The sequence below is a fragment of the Desmodus rotundus genome, chromosome 13 (genome assembly GCF_022682495.2).
Source record: "Desmodus rotundus isolate HL8 chromosome 13, HLdesRot8A.1, whole genome shotgun sequence".
NCBI lineage: Eukaryota > Metazoa > Chordata > Mammalia > Chiroptera > Phyllostomidae > Desmodus > Desmodus rotundus.
This window is the reverse complement of record NC_071399.1, coordinates 7,716,207-7,735,833: the sequence shown is the minus strand read 5'-3', so window position 1 is coordinate 7,735,833 and position 19,627 is coordinate 7,716,207. Positions and strand designations below refer to the sequence as shown.

General features: G+C 44.7%; 1 protein-coding gene across 1 annotated transcript in view; it reads right to left on the bottom strand.

Annotated features, from left to right (window-relative positions):
• The window catches only part of WWC2 (WW and C2 domain containing 2), a 129,205-nt gene that overhangs the window by 48,364 nt on the left and 61,214 nt on the right, over window positions 1–19,627 (bottom strand). Inside the window, exons 2-4 of the mRNA XM_053916707.2 lie at window positions 15,246–15,355; window positions 10,309–10,512; window positions 9,428–9,504 (exon numbers count right to left, since the gene is read on the bottom strand). Coding sequence (XP_053772682.1) covers window positions 9,428–9,504; window positions 10,309–10,512; window positions 15,246–15,355 — 391 coding nt within the window. The remainder of the gene's footprint in view (window positions 1–9,427; window positions 9,505–10,308; window positions 10,513–15,245; window positions 15,356–19,627) is intronic.

Genomic DNA, 19,627 nt, shown 5'->3' with positions numbered 1-19,627 from the left:
CAGGATTGATAATAAAAACGTTTTTCACCTGACTGAAGAACAGGGATACGTAGAATCACAGATGCTCTTAGAACCGTTTGTGATGACTAATGAATGAATAAGGTCCTCAGAAACAAGATGATTGAACATAGTATTTTTTTAACGCAAACTTTCGTGTACCAACAATAGAAAGGGAAAAAAGGCAAAGCCAATGAGAAATATTATATGAAATATTTATGAAATATTCTACCTTGAGATACAAATAATAGATAAAAATATGGAAAGTCAATGCTAGATCTCCATAAGTAATAAGACTTAATAACATGGAGTAAGTTCTCCTTTGTGAATGTCCCGTGTGCACTTGAAAATAATAGACATTTTGCTGTTTCTAGATGGTGTTCCACAAATGTTAATTTGATCAGGTGGGTTGATGGTACTGTCCACAACTTCAACAGCTGTGCTGATTTTGTCTGTTTATTAGCTACTGAGAGAGGAGTGTCAGTATGTCCAACATAATTATACATGTGTATTTCTCCTTTCGGTTCTATTGTGTTCTTTTTTAAAAGATTTCATTTATTTATTTATTTTTAGAGAGGGGAAGAAAGGGAGAAAGAGAGGGAGAGAAACATCAATGTGTGGTTGCCTCTCATGCACCCCCCACCGGGGACTTGGCCTGCAACCCAGGCATGTGTCCTGACTGGGAATTGAACTGGCGACCCTTTGATTCTCAGGCTGGCACTCAATCCACTGAGCCACACCAGCCAGGGCAGTTCTGTTGGTTTTTAAAGCTCTGGCGTTATATGTACACATCTTTAGGGTTATGTGTAAATATCATTATGGCCTTTCATGAACTGTCTTATTTATTAGTAGAAAGCCCCTAATAATATTATCCCTGTTCTAAAGTTTACTTTGCTATTAATATGGCAACTACAACTTTGTATCTTCACAGTACATACTTTTCATTCCTTTAATTTTGAACCTATCAGGATGTTTATATTTAAAATAGATTTGTGGTAGCCATCAGAGAGTTGGCCCTCATTTTACATTCTGATAATGTCTGCCTTTTAACTGGAGCATTTCAACCATTTACATTTAGTGTAATTATTGATATAGTTGGATTTAAGTCTTCTGCCTTTACATTTGTTTCCTAATTGTCACATACGTTCTTGTATCCTTTCTGCTTCTATTCCTGTCTCCTTTTGGACCGACCGAATTTTTTTATTCCATTTCATCTCCACTATTGGTAATGACTCTGCATTTTCTTAGTGGCCATTCTAGGGCGGGGACCAGCAAATGACAGCTTGTGGGTCCAATCCACCCTGTGAATTTAATTTGTTATGATTCATGAGTTAAGAATGTTTTTCATGTTTTTAATAATTTTCTCAAAAATATTAAAAGAATAGAAAAATCTATGACAGAGACTATATGTGGCCTGCTATATATCCTGTTGCCTGAGAACAAATTATCCCAAAAGTAGCAGCTTAAATTTGCACTCAGCTAATAGATTCCAAGGTCTGGCTGGGGTCTCTGTTTAAGGCATCGAAAAACTGAAACTGAGGTGTCAGCCAGGCCGACCTCTCACGTGGAGGGAGGCTCGAGGAAAATCCACTCTGAACTCCATTCTCGCTGTCGGCAGAAAGCAGTTCCTGCAGCTCCAGGAAGGACTGAGACTCGGTTTCCTTACTGACGAACAGCCCGGGTCAGTCTCAGGTCCTTTCTCTGTGGGTTTATCCATGTTCAGTATGGACCTGGTACACTGAATGCTCCCTGTGCTTTGCGGACCTGACTTCCTCCCCTACAACCAGCTAGAGAAACGCTTTTATTAAGGGCTCGTGTGATTACCTCCAGTCCACCAGCATGATCTCCTTATCTTGAAGTTATCTGTGCCATATAAAATAAACCATCACAGGAGTAAAATCCATCATATTCAGCCCAGAGGTTATGTAAGGTGGGGAAGTGGGGGATTTCAGTGGTATCTTAGAATTCTGCTTACCACCGTATCTGCCAACTTCAAAATAATTACTATCTGGCCCTTTATAGAAAAAGTTAGGCCACTCTGGCTCTAGTACATAAAATATACTGTCTACCTGCAAATGATATTATATTCCTTTAGGTACAGCGTAAGTGTCTTATGACAGTATACTTCAATTACCCCATCCTTCGTGACACCTTAGCGCTTGCTTCTAAATGTTTTATAAACCTCACCATGTATTTGTATTATTTTCTTTAAATAAGCAATGATATTTAAAGGGACTTTAAAGTATTATTAAGAGGTCTCCTATCCACACACTTATTTACTATCACTTACATTTTCATTATTTTAAGTAGGTCCAAATTTCCATGTGGTACCATCTTCCTTCTGCCCGAAGAAATTCCCTTTAACATTTAATATATTACAGTTCTGCAGGCAATCCATTTGTTTGTCTGAAAAATTCTTTATTTTGCTTTCACTTAAAAAAAAACTGTAGTAAAATATACATGTAATAAAATCTACCATCGAACCATTTTTAAATGCACAAGCTGGTGGCACTGAACGCAACCATCGTCGCTCGGCACCTCCAGGGATGCTTCATCGTCCCGGGCTGACACTCTGTACTCATTGGACAGCAGTCCCTCACTCTCCCTCCTCCAGCCTCTGGTAACGACTACTCTACTTCCGGTCCCTCTGAGTTTGCCTCTTCTAGGAGCCCCACACTAGTGCAGCCACGCAGTGTCGGTCTTGTTAAGTCAGGCTTATTTTACTTTGCAGAATGTTTTCAACGTTAATCCAGGTTGGGGCATGCATCAGAGCTTCATTCCTTTTCAGGGCTGAATAGTATTCCACCGCATGCACGCAGGCAGACCTTGTTGTGTTGGGCTTTCCTTTATTGGGCTTCTCTGGTAATGCATTTTTGTGAATGTCAAGGCAAGACCCTCCATCGGCGAAAAGATTACCATTTGCTAAAGGCTCAGTGGAAAGTTAGCATTTATTTTGAAATTAAAGTATGCACATTGTTTTTTTGGGGGGGGACAGTTAATTGTCTACAGTACAGTGTAAACATAACTTTTACGTATGCACTGGGAACCCATCTTTTCCTATGCTTATCAGTCATTTGTGTAGCTTCTTGGGCTCCATTCCTGAAGTCTCGACCTGATGCCTGTGTTTTACGAGGTCCCTCCATTCAGACTGGTGGATGCCTGAACTATTCCTGGCCCCGCGTAAGCTCTGAGAACTGTTTGTCCTGCTGCTTTCATTCCCAGCCTCCTTGTGCTTATACTGTGCTTGCTCAGTATCCACAGGGGCAAGGAGATCCCCTTCGAAATCCCCAGAGCTTGCTCTTGCTCTCTCTCTGTAGCTCCCTCGTCTCCAGCATCCCCGCTAAGTCCTGACACTTCCACTTCCCTGAACTTTGTCCTTCTGTCTCTTCCACCCAACTAGACCCGGTGTGAGCCCTTCTCCCCGCACTGCGGGTGGTGCCATCTCAGGGCTTGCCTCCCCAGCTCCCTTTGGTTAGGGATGAGGATTCTACAGCCTGTTATCCCCGGCCTGCAGGCTGTTGTCTTAGAGAGCTCCTTCATGTCTCCAACTGCCTGATATTGGAGGGCAATGTCTCCAGCAGTTAATCCTCCCTGGGCAAAAGCAGAGGCAGTTGGATCTTTTACAAGATATTCATGTGACTCTAATAGCCTGAATTCTAGGCAGCATATTTCCCTATTGGACTTATTTCATCAATCCTGCTTTCTCTCTCTATAGGCGCAAGGCCCAAGTTCGGAATCCAACTGGCTAATCTTAAACCACACAACTCTCTTCCTGTAGATCTTGAAGGTGCTCTCTTGGATTCTGGTTCTTTGATTAAGTACAAGCTGTGTCTACCACCCTCAATTCTGGACATAAGCATGTACATGAAAATGCTAAAGATTGCAAAATGTATGTAGTATAATAATGGATATTTTTTCTCTCTTACCACTTCTTTGTCATGACCTCAGGAGACTGCTGATTCTCCCAAAATTTAATGTGGACACATTAGGTCAATTTACTTTTGTGTATATGTCAAAGGAAAAGTTTCAAAATATTAGGAAGTGCTGGTTTGAAAGTATTCATTATAACATCTTTATCTCACACGGTTCCACAAAGCTAACTCCCACAGCCCCTGAAAAAATGAGAGAATGACTTTTGCAGCCTTTATAGACTCATTCAAACTGATCATTTCTGAATCATTGTTTTCCTATTCCTGTCTTTGTAGACTGTGCGTTCACTCCTAGGAGAAGTTAACAGCACTCGATTCTGTAAAATGGCACAGGTATTCTGGCTGTAAGGGCGTTTATGAATTAAGATGGGGAAGACTGCAAGTTATGGCCAGAGAGCCTGATGTGGTAGATTATGGAGGTGAGGAGAACCTGAGTATCTCCCCCCAACAGCACAGCATCAGTGAAGGGTCTCTTTCGAAATACATATTATTTAGCCTGCCCTATGGTACCCTTCAAGGCTAGAAAACAAGACCGAACTCATTAGAGAGAGAAACAAAACTTTACTAAATCAATAAATGTGATCGAGTGATATAGTTTTACTTTACTCAAGGTCTAAGGATGCTTTTTAGGGAAAAAAAAGCATGATTGTGCTATGAATTTTAAGTATTTCAAGTTACTGGCATGTCACAACAAAGATAACACCAGTTCTTACGTTAAATAGAATATCACTCTCTCATTTTCCCCTTCAGTGTTGCTCTCTTTTCTTTACTGAATGTGAGTCAAGTCATATCATTCTTCGCTTCATTCAAAATTCACCGACGGGTGCACTGTTCTCTAACGCAACACCAACTACAACACCAACTCACTTCTGAACATCCTAAGAGAAGCGCCATGTCTGATGCACACCTTGGTCCTCCACATTAGAATTGCTCCATCACCTTCAGTGCCCTGACATCAGGTAAGTCACGACTGGAAGAACTGAGGATGTGAGTGAAGTTTCAGCTGCAGTGAGAGCATAAAGTCACCCCTCGTGTCTAGTGAGGAGGCGACTGGTAGTAATTACACTCCCAGAAGGCAGGTTTCTTTTCATTTGCAGACACTGCTGTGAGTTTTGTATGTTAGGTCATTGGTTAAAGTGTCATAATTTGAGGTGCGCATGAATTAACTCTATTTACAATTACAAAGCAAACTTCACAGTCAACTACAATTCTTTTAAATCTGTGCCCAAGGTTACAACAAGGCGAGACTGTGGACTTTTCTAAGTCCATCACCATTGCTAAAAATAATCCAAGGTGAACTCATATTAACTGAGTAAATATATTTGAGAACAAAAGTACATTGTTATTAGTAGGAGCACCCACTAACTAGCCATGTGTTTAGAGTAGAGTACAAGTAATTTAACCAAAGGGCCCTTAGTTTACATTTTCTTTTCTTTGTATTTTTTTTAACAAATTAAAAGTAGGCTGAGAGTATGTGCCATGGTGCTCAATACATTTCTCAAATACATTTGTATTTCTAGAGATTTCCTTTTAAACTTCCAACATTTTGTTTTGGTTTAATGAACAATAGCAAAAATTGAATCAAATTCACAAAAAATTTTCTCCATTAAATTTTCAGCAAATAGCACACTTATTTGTAATCTTGCAGTATACATTTTAAAAAATATCAGTTGAATTTAAAGTTTAGTTTGTATGCGATATTCCATTCCCTACTCCAAGACAACTAAGGTCTAAGTATCTACTATGAATAAATGAAATGATAAATTTTGCAGCAAAAATTTTTACATTCATATTTCTAAAACAATTAAATACTACCTTTTAAAGTTATGATATATTCATTAAAAAGTATTGCTTTATGTCCTGGCTGGTATAGGTCAGTGGGTTGAGCACCGGCCTGAGAACCAAAGGTCACTAGTTCTATTCCCGGTCAGGGTACATGCCTGGGTTGTAGGCCAGGTTGCCGGTTGGGGGAGCCTGAGAGGCAACTGATTGCTGTTTCTCAATGTTTCTCTCCCTCTTTCTCCCTCCCTTCCCCTCTCCCTAATAAAATAAATAAAATCTTTTTAAAAAGTATTGATTGATTGATTTCAGCACTTCAACAACTAGAATTAGGATGCCAGGGAGTTACTGTCCCCCTGCTTGGCCTAGGAAGAAACTGAAACCGAATGATCACCAATACCTAGGACCATAACATAAAATAATACACACAGATGGTTTAGGCAGGTGTTCCTAATACCTGGTTCCCAAACACGGGACCCATAACTTCCGATTCAGTACAACAAACGGGCACGCCTGACCTGCCAATACTGCTGCATCAACCTAATGAGGTGTGAAGCCAGTGTTGGCTTTGCCGAAAAAATAATTGTTACTGTGAGCAAAACACAGTCGGGCGCTCTGAGACACCAACACAACGAACAGTGAGTTCACTCACGAGTTACTCCTTCTGTGGCATGAATTTGTGAAAGGGAGTAGTCCATGCGCCATGGCCACAGGGTAGGCCAGCCCAACAGGCCATTTTACCCAAATCCGTGAGACTCTGCCACGTTACCCGCCCGCTTCGGAGAGGGCCGCCCGGCCGAGCCGCGCACACTGCAGAGAGAGTGCACCGTGGGCTACTCCGGGCTCAGGCCGTGACCCGAAGTGTCGCAAGAGCGACCCAGGCCACCAGGGCCAGAGTGCTAGGGGAGCCTTCCCACCGACGGGAAGGGTTAAACAAGCACCCATTCACTGAGGCAGGAGACGAAGAGTGTCACTTCCGATCTTTATTAGTTATTGATGACTGTCCTCCATCCGCTTCGTGAGGGAAGCGTCTTCTCAGGGCACGCCTGCCCGTCTGACTCACCTCGGCGGTCACAGTGATGAAATATGCAAATGAATGCAGGCTGCCGCGAGCAAAAGCAGATCACACCTGGCATGGAGTGAGCTTCATCTAAGAGATTCTGCTGCCTGAGGAGACGGGGCTGAGGATGTGACCTCGTGGGGTCTCCCCAATGGAGAGGGGGCGCCCTTTCCTTCTAAAAGGCTTCATATGAAATACCCTGTGTGTTTTGTTTTTAAATCCCTTCCTTGGTTTGCATCTTTCCTAAAGCGGCGTTTACATGAACAAACCACAGCAGCCTATTGCCGTTATGCCCTTTACCACGTGTCTTACAAAGATAAGAACTGTGAAAAATGGTTAAACTTTCAAAGGGTGGTAAGTAATAACTTCCTGGGACATGCACAGCTCAAGTGGGTGTGGAGGTGGTTACGAGTAAGCTTGGACAAACACCTCCATTTCCCTTGTTTAGATAAGGTATCTAGTCTAGTGGGAGAAACGGACAGACAGCACAGACTGACAGCCACCACTGGCATCTGACGACCCACCTCGCGATATTCCCGAGAAAGGTACAGAGGACGTGGGCGCGCTGGCCCAGTAAAGGGCCCCGATACATGGGAGGGTGTCTGTGGTAGAAAGACACAGAACCCGTCTATCAAAGGCCCTAACGAACCCAGAAATCCAAACTGAAGAGGGCCTTCACTTCCCGAAAATAGAGACTAACGTTTTTCACACTCTTTTTCTGAGAATAAATAGAAAAGTTGTGAGGAAAACAAAACAAAACATCGATTTAAAGACACTGGCGAACTAGAACTTGTGTGAAAGACCCACAGTTGTTACCCAGACGGGACACTGTTTTTCCTTTACAGGCGTTTGCCCGTGACAAGTTGGGAGGAGGCAGCGCGTGAGAGGCCAGAGCTCAGGGAACTACAGGCAGTCCAGCCGACGGCGCCAGGAAGCGTGGGGAGAGAGCAGGAGTGCGGCCTCCATCATGCTGAAAGGGTCCCGCTAAAACACTCCAGGAGTTCACCTGGGATTTTGAAGAGCTCTGCCTTAAGAGAAAGGGTAAACTGGAAATAGACCCACTCTTCGAAAAGGAATGAAACCTAGATTGCAGACAGCTCAAATCCTGATTGAATCAAAACTGGATGTCTCTGGACTACCTGCCTATGAAAAGCACAACTAAATTCTCTCTGAAGGATGACAAGATCTTTCCAAACTTCAAATTATCTTTATACTTTTCCATACATGATATACGACCTTTAATTAAAAAATAAGCAGCCATAAGAAGTCAAATATTGACCCCAAATCAAAACCATTCCCCTGACCACACTGAAGAATGCAACATATAGGAAACCTAAGTACTATACTAATCAAGACATGGAATTTGAAAAGCAACTGTGACCTATGTTGTTTAAAAAATTATATGTCAATGTTCAGAATTAGGACAAGTAGAAAAAATAATCAAATAGAAATTTTAGAACTGAAAAATATGCAGTGGAAGTAAGCTGAAATCAATAGTAAAGAATAAGGATCTCCCCAACTATTTAAAAATTAAGCATACTCTAATCATAAGGAAGTTACAAAAGTTAGAAAATATTTTGAACTGATTGATAATAAAAATACAAAACTCAAAACCTGCAGGTTATAGGCAAAAGCCATGCGCAGAAATTAATTTTGAGCTTTAAGAACAGATATTAGAAAGAAAGCCCCAAATCATTTGTAAGCATTTGCTAAAGTTGAAGCTATAAATATTTTTTTGACACAGCACTTTCATTCCCAGTTGTATAACAGAAACATGTGCACACATGTGCCCCGAAATACACGCATACTACACATGTGCACTAAGACATTAATTTTTAATTACCAGAAATTGGAATAAGCTGTCATGTACATCAATAGTAGAAGAGAAAGAATTTACGGTATGCACCCCAAAGTGGAATGCTTGTCAGCAATACAAGTTTTTTGTGGATGAATCTCAAACTGTGGTTGAGCAAAAGAAGCCATCACATAATACATATGGTGGAATTCCAGCCTCACAAAGTTCAAAGCAGGCAAAAACTAACCTACGGTGTTGCTGAGGCCAGCGTTACCTTTGGAGGGAAAGGTAATGACCTTGAACGGATACATTGGGGACTTCTGGAGACATGGTAATAACCCATTTCACGATGGAGGTCATGGCTACATGAATTTATTTACTTGGTGAATAGTCTTTAAGACTCCACAAATCAAGGATAAACAAGCTGTGGCTTTAACAGCAGTTTGGTCAAAAAGATTCAGGGTACAGATGAGGAAACACAACCCATGCAGAAGTGAGAGAGACCAGTAAAGTTCTAGACAGGAATGGCTTGGCGACAAGGAGTTTGGGCATCTTTAATTAAGTACTGGGCTGTCTGATGAAAGAGCAAGCGGGCTCCACTCTGGAAGACACATTCCAGCACGATGAGGAAAAGTTATGGAGACTCAGGTTTTCTACTAACTGCAACTAGTGAAACTGCCCAGGAGTGGAATGCTCTCCATCTCCATAACGAGGACAATCTGTTCTAACACAGGCAGAAGCACCGCCCATCGAGAGTAGGTGGAGGAGGCTCCTGCGTTGGACCTGACAGGTGACCACCAATGCCCCTTCCCACCTTCACAGCCCACACTTATGTTCAACGTAGAACCACAGTAAAAAACATCTTACCCTTAGGCGTGTAGTGGAGATCTCAGCTTTTAAAATATCAGGGTCATATTTAGTGCTAGATGAAGATCCTGAGAACACTTTGCAAAGACAAAAAAGAAAAGCAAGGTTACACGACTAGTTCTCAGCTCAGAGCTTGACAAACGCTAAAACAACCAGATTCCCATGCTTCTGCAGATACCTGCTTACTTTATAGTTTCTTTATTGTCATTCATCAGACACCTAAATATAAAAAGTAATCTCCAAACCTTCATAATTTTTTTTTTAAAAACTAAAGAAAGACAAAGGTCATAAAGACCCTGGAACTTCATTTCCTTCTGGATTTTATACCAACATATGAAATCTCAAAAGTCCTTGCTATGGATACAGTTTATCAGGGCTTCCCATTTTCCAGAAATGGAGCGCTTCTGAGCCCTTCACGCTGCTTCTTTAAACAAGGCCAGCCTCGGATGATTGGTTTTCGAGATGAGAAAGCCAGGTCAGCTCAGGGGTCAACAGAAAAGTGACTCTAGCTCACGGTTGCAGGCCCTCCCCACCACAAATCCTGCACAAGAGCAGCAATAGGGCTCAATTACTGGCCTTGATCTGAAAGGGTAAAAACGGACTCAGCAATGAGTGAAAGGCCTCCAGGCAGAAGGAGGAGCAAAAACAGAAGGGATCCGGGATCCGGGATCTGGTATCCGAGATCCGGGACCCCCCAAAGAGGAGAGGCGGATCTGGAAGGGGGCCGCTGGGCACTCCTGAGAAGTCTGTGGTGAGCCCTCCGCACCCTTCCTGCTGAGGAAGGGACAGGACCCAGAGTGAAACTCCACAGGGACCCAGGGCCCTTCTGTTCTCTACAGGTTGGTCCCCATGTCGCAAGCGAAGAGCCACACTGTACTTACAGCTGGTGTGGGAACTGGACTTTTCCTTGTAGGCATCATTCAGTCTCACGTACTCGTCGAGGGCCAAGGCCAGTCTTCGTTCCTTCACGTGGTACAGCTCCTTCTGCGTCCTGAGGGCGTCCTGCGCCACTGAGAGATAGTCCTTGAGCATCTTCTCCTGCTCCCCTCTCCATTGTTTTCTCGGATCTTCGATCTGTGTGGTTTCTGAAAATGCATTAGATGGGTTATTTTTTAGAATCTAATTATGCTCTTTTTGTAAAAAATGTTGAAGCTTTAAAAACAGTAGCCAGCTTTAACTCTCTTACACTCGAAGTAAATTATTAGTATTTGCGAAGTGACTTCTCCAGCAATCGGGGACAGTTTTTGTTTTGTTTTAGCCAGTCCCTCCCCATCCTCATCCCCTTTCAGGTTCTTGTCAACAATTCGCTCTTCCTGTGCCTCCATCAGAAACCTGTTCACTACACCACAACCTGCTCACCACCTCTACAGACAATCATTCACCACCCGCCACATGCAATAGGGGAAACAAGATGTTAAGGCATGACGCTTTCCTTCCAAGAACTTATGTAATACAGAAGAAATGGGGACACATGGATTTTAGAAGCCACTCCCTGCAGCAGACAGCAAGGGGCCTGGAGAGGGACGGACAGGGGCACGGCTCAGTGCCAAGGTGATTCCAAGAAGCACAGGCTTCCTCCGGCTGGGGAAGTGAGGTCCCAGGGAGCAGGCGGCGATTACACAGGGCCCTGGACGGTCCAGACAAGAGTCCCTCCAGGCCCCAGCCCGTTTATTCCTTCCTCTGCCCTGCTCCCCACCCCATCCACAGCCGCCCTCAGCTACACTGAATTTCTTGTCTGTCTTTCATCAAGCCTGCTTTCTGTGGCCTCTCCAGGCCTTTTTTACTGTGGTCTTTCTTCTTCTGGGAAGTTTCTCCTTCTGCCAGCCCCGATCCCCACCCGTCCCCTTGCTCTCGAGGCCTGGTTAACTCGCTCTTGAGGATCAGCTTAAAGCCCCTTCCCCAAGTAGCCCAGCTGCACCCCCTTCAGGATAGAGAGGGTGCTCCTACAGTCCTTTGCTGTTAGTGCGAAGGTGGTTTGTTCCGCATTCTGCTACACTTTCTCCTTTCCCCCCGCCCTCCCAGAGGGACTAGCTACGGTTTCCTAGTGTCAGGTTGACACAGGAAACTCATTGGTGAGCAATGATGTGCCGCAGGAAGGTTCTAGGCAAGGGCACGGAAGGATCTTAGCCGTAGTTTAGGAAGATCATCTCCTAAATATGTGAGGTCCTACCATGAAAAGAGTTGATGGGATTGATTGCAAATTTTTTTTTGATGAGAGATTATATATTAAGTGAAGAAAAGCAGTTTATAAAACTGTCTGTATGGTATAATTCCAGTTGAGTATAAAATATATTTAAAACTCTGTGCGTGTGTATATCAATATGAAAAGTCTGGAAGGATATGCACTAAAAGGTTCAGGATACTTAGTTATCTGTGGGTTGTGTAAATATGGATAATTTTTTCTTCCTTTTATTTACCTACGTTTTCTGCTTTTCTCCTATGCACACCTATTACGTTTATAAAATGTGGTCCTTAAAGGGACAAGAACAAAGGGCACAGGTAATGAGGGTGTGAACGAGGAAAACAGCCGTGGGAAGGGGCTGAAGGGCCAAACCTGAGATTATAGAGTGGAGAAAAAAATCATCAAGGATTGACAAGATGGTTCTAAATATTTCAGTTTAGTAACTATGAAGACTATGCTATTTCAAAAAATCATAAAATCAAAGGGAAAACTGAAGAATCCCATTTGTACCTGTTAGTTTTGAAGATTCGATGGCAAAAGAGGTAGCAGTGTCCCGTGACTGGAAATGTCTGACAAAGCACCAGGAGCATCAGGGCCAGAAACACAGAGAGTCAGCTGCGCAGCCACACAAAGGGAAAACCACGGCAGGTCAAGGACAGCCCGGGGATGAGGGAGAGGCCCCACCTCTGGGGAATGACAAGACACAGGCACTCACAGAAGAAACACAAGGCCACTGAGGAGAGAAAGAATGGTCTAACGCAAGGAAAAGAGCCACAAGGAGAAAGGCATGCTCACCTACGCCAAGAAGAGGCCCTGACCTTGACAATGATACGGAATTTGTAAATTCTCACACAGTAGTGACACAACTACCAACTGTTAGTGTCATTACCCCCGTAACACAATTTGCTAGCATATTTTAAGTATGTACACTTTTTCTTTCTAGCAAACCTTAACAGTTTATCCTCGCAGGAAAATACAGAGGATGCAATAAGACAGGTAACACGGAAGGGCCCCACATTCATTTCCTTTCTGCTAAAGGCCGCAGCTCCACGTAAAGCATCACCTTCACGCGAGGAAGGCCCATCCAGCCCGGGCCCTTGCGCTGCTTGGACGGTGACACAGAGGAGTTGGTCGATGACAATACACAGGCATCCCCTCAGTCTCCCCCACTAGTCGCACCCCAAAAGCACGGATGGAATACATGAAGCACTCAAAGAAGACTCTAAACAGTAGTACACAAGGAATCTTGTGGAAGGAACTAGAAATCCACAGGCCAGTCACACGGCGGGAGCCCCATCTCTGTTAGTTTTACCACCCGGACCCCCTGGCTCTCCCAGAGCCCTGGACTCACTCTTCCTGAAGGCGCGCTGGAAGGTGGGGTGCAAGACTAAGCGCTGTGGCCGTCCCCGAGAGGCCCTGGGGGCGGCGCGTTCCCCCATGTGGTCCTCAGGCAGTGGCAGCCATGGGCAGTGTGGGTCATGGGCAGTGTCGGTTGTGTGGGAGGCTGGGGCCAGAACACGAGGAAAGGGGCTCGCGGCGGCCAGACACATGGGGGAAGGGGACAGAGAGGAGAGCCGAGGAAGGCTCCGAGTTTGTTGCCCATTCTTAAATTGGGCTGTCTTTTTAATGTTGATTTCCAGGCGTTATTTCCATGTCTGGTTCTGGGTTCTTTGTCAGATGCGTGTACTGTGATTAGCATTCCCCCCGAGATGGCAGCGTCAGTAGTACACCCTTTCAAATAGGTCGAGTGAGGACTCTATCTGCAGCGAGGAACGCACTCCATTTAGGTGGAGCTCTGGACTAGCTAGAGCTAAGCCGTGGTGACAGGAAGCAGGGCCGCGTGCAGCACCAGGGCTGGGGACAGGCAGGAAAGGACTTACTGGGGTGATGAGCACACTCCACACCTTAACCGAATGGCCTTTGCCAAAATTCGCTGAAATACACACCAAACAGCCGTGCATTTTCTTACATGTAAATGAGACCTCAATTACTAAAGAAAAGGCAAAAAAGTTAGGGTGCAACTCTGACATTACCCAAAAGTTATTTACTTCTGGTTTCAGTAATATCAAAACCCTATAAACAGCACTTCAGCTGTACCTTCTGGTTAGTTATCCCGCACCAACATCTGTACCCCGACTCCACCCACACCCCCACGCAAAGGTGAATTCCATCACAAAACACTTAAGGCCTATTATGACTATCAATGTCAAGGTCAAATCTTTTACTTCTAGATATTTAATAGTGCTACATAGAAATGGTATTAAACAGCCAAACATTCTTTATTTCATTTTTTTAAATTAAAACAAAGAGAAAATAATGCTGAAACTATTCATTATCAGGACGTAACATATGTGTGGACCAGCTGGTAGGAGAAGATACTACCATTTGCTCCCTGAACTACTTCCCAGGACTGTCTTCAAGATTAATGAGATGCTGGGGCAGGCCTGTGTTAGTGGGGGAACTACTTGCTGTGGGTGATTCAGGCACTTCAGGGCATAGCAAATCCATCAGGCCGCGAGGCTACCATTACCGCACTGCAGCAAAACGGTAGACCTACACATTTGTATTCTCAGCGTTAAGATGTTAAATATTCAGAATGGCGCTTTCTGAAGCATGATTTATACTTGAAATGCACTTTATTAAAAAACAAACAGAAAGCTTTTAATCTGTGAGTTAAACAATAAAGCTTTTCCTTTCGAACGTGTGAGAGTTTATCATTACACTAGGTACCCAAGGATAAAGAAACGGAGATGCAGTTGCTAGCCACAAGAAGCTCACACTTTAGTGAGAGAAACATACAAATAAATAATTTAAATGGGTATGACAAGAGAATTTTAAGAATCCCCAAATCCCTGGCATTACAGAAATACTGGGACAGGGCACCTACTTCAGAGTGGGGGTGGGGGTGGGTCCCATGGGTCCCACCCAGGGGGAGCTGGGGACCAGGATGGCCTCTGGGAAGCACTGGGGCCCGAGCAGGAGGAACCAAGAGGGAGTGCCTGGGGGCTGGGCACAGAGGGCTCGCGACAGAGGCGGGGAACGGATGAAAGAAGGGGAAGGGATTAGCCGAAGCACCTGAATACATGCATAACCCACGGACAGAGGCAACAGTGTGGTGGAGGCCAGAGGGAAGGGGGTGCTGGGGCTGGGTGGAGGTGGGAAAGGGGGGGAAATGGGGACATCTGTAATAGTGTCAACAATAAAAATAAAGTTTCTAAAAAGCTATTAAAGTGAGAGGTGCTCCCCTTCCAACCTCAAAGAAATCAGGAAACAAACAAGATGAGGGTTTCGGGCTTTTCCACAGCGACAGCTGCCCCTGCCCGAGGTGGCAGTGAGCCTCGTCCTGCCCTTGACCCCGCCGCCACACACAGCGGCGCCACTAGACCAGACGGCACCACTGCCCGCCCGAAGGTGACGTGGTCACGGGAAGAGGGGCCAGACGGCCCGCTAATTTGGTGCATCTACACACAGGCACCAACTTCCGAACTGGGCATTTCAGCTAAATGTTAGTCACGGAGAAACTGGGGGGCAAATTAAAGAAAGTCCCTTCGTAAAATGTTTACTCTTTCGTATGACTCTAGATCTGGGGGGACTGCTTTTCAGATGCAGTTGCTTTTACCGAAGAGAAAAACTTACTGTTGATGTGATCGATGTAGTAGACACCGATCTGAGGGTCGAACCCCGCTTCCCAGCCCCATGGCAGCTCATCCCCAACACAGTCAGCAAACGACAGGGGCTTCGTTAACCTGCAACAAATCAGAAGAAACGCACGTCAGACCGATAGCCAAAGCCCAGCACACAAATCACACGCTGGGTCCGGGCTGCAGTTCCTTGTGGTGGTTGACTATTTCTGGAGTTTGCACCGCTGTGTTTGAAATCTTAAAGAAGAAAAAAAAAAGGGAGAAAATACAGAAATGGACATCCAAAAAAGTAGCAATAAGCCATAATATCCTTTTGAGAGTTCACAGTTTAAGATTAGGAGATAAATTTATACAATAAATAAATAAGGCCATCTTAAATCAGGGAGGAGTCCAAGCACAGAGTCGGGAGGGCTGGGACCTAGCTCTGTCCAGCTCTACAATCAAACAGCCATCCCATTAAAGAGAAAAGCCTGTCCCAGGATTTGAACCCTGGCATCGTGAAGTAGTCCCATCAGCACCTCTGTGACGAGGCCAACACCAGGCTGCGCCAATCTCAGGTCAGGACATTACTCAGGACATTCAAATTCCTAAATGCTCGATGGTGAGGCCACTAGGAGTTCTCGAGAGGAGGAACAAACATCTTATTTTTACAAGTACATTGCACATAATCATCATTCAACAAGATTTCTGATGGAACCAAACATACAACGTATTTATGTATCAGCGTGATATATCAAGGTGAGAACCTTTTGAAACAGCCTTATAGGCTTACTCTTAAAGCTTTAAAACAAATGGGAAACTACAGTTTCCTAAGCAGAGGACAGGGTTCAGACTTAACCACGGGTTGATTTCCTCCCTCACTTCCTTCCCTTTTGCTCTGGTGAGAGTTCCCTTGGCTGTCGGAGCAGGCTAGCACCACAGGCTAGAGATGCCCGGCTGTAGAGCGGCCAACATCGGCTGACACTTGTTCTAATTCAGTGCACTGGCACCCACCACAGTTCCTACATCTAAAGCCTCCTGGAATCCCTTCAATCCGTGCGAACAAACACCAAGGATCTCATGGCTGGACAGAGACGCAGGTCACTTACGGAATCGCATCATTCATCAGAATAACAAACTGCGCCGTCCACACTGAGAACGCTGGGAGAACGACGTGAAACGGGGGAGACCCTTCCCCCCAGGCCTGGCCTGCAACAGCCCTCCCCAAAGGACAGAAAGCACCGACGGGGGAAAGGAAGGAAGGGTCTTCCTTCCCTCAGTCGTCCCTTAGCACGAAGCCTGGTCTGAGACGGCTCCGGAGCTCTGGCCTCCAAAGCCAGTCCAGAGGACAGAAGGCCACTGGCCCTGCCACTGGCCCACTGTGAGGCCACCCCCGGGGTGCCTCTCTCAGCATCAGCTTCCTTCCCCAAGTGGGGATCACACCCCTGTCCTCTCCGTACACCTCATCTGCCTCCTAAGGTGAAGGGGAGGGTGAAAGGGGATTTCTCTGGAACGGTGTCTGGGGCGTGGCACATAGCCAGTCAAGGTTAGTGACTCAACACAAGCACGAGTGACCTGCCTCACGTGCTCCCCAGAGGAACCGAGTCCGGCAGCCCAGTGTAGACGGCGGTTCGCAGAGCGGATCCCACAGCCAGCAGCTTCCACGCCCAGGGCCTGGTTAGAGACCACACGCCACGGGGCCTGCATGTAGAATCCCAAACCCGAGGGCCCAGCGATGCGTGTTTCACCCAGCTCTCCAGGAAATTCTGCAGGACCTGGCAACTGCTGGCTGGAAAGTTAAGAGCTTGAAATTCGGCATCAGAGACCTGGGGCAAATCATGTTCTGCTCCACAACCTAGGTCAGGTTTGTAACCTTAAAAGCCCGTTTCCCAATCTACTTTCTAAAAGTGGGGGTTGGCGGGGGTGAAGTGTAAATGAGAATAAACAGTGTAATACCGGACAAACGGTAAACTTCAATATACATACGAGATGAGTGAAGTGAAACTCAGACATGTTAAACAATGTGCCCAAACAAGGCAGCTTGCCATATTTATTCTGTAAACCTGGAGTCAATTTGAACTCAATCTGAGTTTAAAAAAAAAAAAAAGAGTGCTTAGAATTGTGCTCAAATTCCATCTTATAGAAACTGGCCAGAAAAATTGCATTTTCTCTTGACAAAGGATTCTCTTTCCCTAACTCTTTAGCAATGCTGCCTGAAAGGTATGTCTAAAAAATGACAAATAAGAAGACACAGAAACGGTGAGTTTAAGTGACAAAAGGGAGCTGCTATGCGAGTTAAATCCTGACACCAAATGAACACGTTTAATCGCGGCTATGATATGAATATATTTAATACTGCAAACACCCGAAGTCACAAAAGCTTCAGAACATGTGCTCTAATTACAAGCTATGGAAACTCGACTGTACTTGGAAATAATCCAGCTTTTCCCATTAATTGTTCAGCAGTAATAAGCATTTTATTACCTGTCACTGTTCTAAGACTAGAATTACATCTCGAAGAAACGTGCAATTGTGAACTCACTTAAAAATTCAGACGTTTCCGTTCCTGGAAAGTTTCACATAAAACTTTCTCTGCAGTGTCACTTCCACAATCAACTTAATACATATCTTTTCTCCACACTCTCTCATTAAGTAAAACCCACTAAGTAAACAGATGTAAATTTCACAATTTTAGGATTTAATTCTGATCCAAATCAGGAGCTATCAACAGAACGACATTCTCAAGCACTAAGCAAAATTCAGCATTCGGTTATGCTTTATCTTGATGCAGGGAACATATTCAATATTTCTATGATATACTAAGGAGAAACACAACAAAAAGAAATAACAGATGTATTTCAAAATGAAAAAGATATGAATTAGAACAAACACAACAGATAGAGTGAGCAGAAATGTTGATTAGCTTCTAAATTTCTTCCTCTTGTTTTGCCCAGTCTTGGAAACATTCAATCTCCCTTTGATGTGAAGGGAGTAAAAATGGACGGAGTTTGTTTTTATTGGTTTCCCACAAAGCAGCAACATCCTGCAAAAAGCCTAAAGTTAACAAGAGTCTCTCTGCAAAATTCCAGAGATTACTCTTTGCTTAAAAAAAGTCTTCTTTTGCACCGTGACTGATGTAAGGAAAATGGTAATTCACTGCGGCCCTTTGCCAAAGTTTATGTATGAAATTTGAACTTTGCCTGGCATTTCCTCTCTTTCTGGGCACTGTATCAATCTTTTACACACTCCGTCATATAATGTTTATTGTCACAGCACGGATACGTGTCCTGTGACATGAGATGCCACACATATATATATTTACTCTTCGTAGTTACACGATGGTGAATACTACGTATGGGCAAGCACAAATTCGGAAAAACTGAGTTTGTACCATTTGCACTACATGAAAAAGCACTTATCAGGGAGAAACCATTTTCAGGTTAATAAAACTCTTGCCACAATTCAGCCCCCCTACACGCATGGTTTAGCATGAATGTGACAGGTCTGATCAGTCGCTTTTACTTGGTAGCATCTTGCTGTCATCGTTTAGCCAATTCAGCTCCAAAGTTCAAGGTTGTATTGTCACCTGATTACTATGGAATTTGCCCACACAGTAAGATGGGGTTCACTATTTGAATTTTAATGGGAGAGGAAAATACCAGAAATCTTTCTACAGTTCTGAAAGAATTGTAATTTCTAATGATGTTGATTAGTCCCCCCAACACGACCTCTGTGTTTCCATCACTGCCGTAGCCAGGGGAACCAGCAACCCCAAGGAACACAAGAGGGAGAGGAAGAGGAAAGAGAATAGTGGCAGAAGTGAGAAAACGGCCTTTTAGAGAAATTGTGCAAACCAGGGTAACAAGATTAGTTCTGTGTCTTTTAGGGAATTAACTCTTCCAAAGGAATCATAGTGGACAGAACTGCCAGCCAGGAAAGGCCCCTGGCGAGGTGGGTCAAGGAGGGGCCTGCCCCCCAAGACTCGAAGGACTCACCAGTCCTGTCCCGCAGCTGCTAAGCAGTGTCACTGGTTGTCTAACCAGGCTCCTCTGTCACGCTCTCCTCCGACCCCCTCGTCATCCCTCATGTACCCCCTCCACTCAGACGCCTGCCCACCTCCTGCCCTTCACCCCCTCCATCGCCCCTGCTCTGCCACCTCCCCCGTCAACTGCTCTCCAGTAGTTCTCCTGCAGCTCCTGTTCTCTCTCATCCCACAGAGCACTCAGCCCCCACACTAAAAAGTCTCTCTTCAGATCGTCTGGCTCTTCTTGTCTCACACTCATTCCTCACATGCGCTCATCCCAACCTGCAGGTTTTAAATCTGGAGGGCTTTAGCAGGCCTGCCCCAATCTCCCCAAAGCCACCAACCCAATTCTATGGTTCCTCCCCACTAGGCTT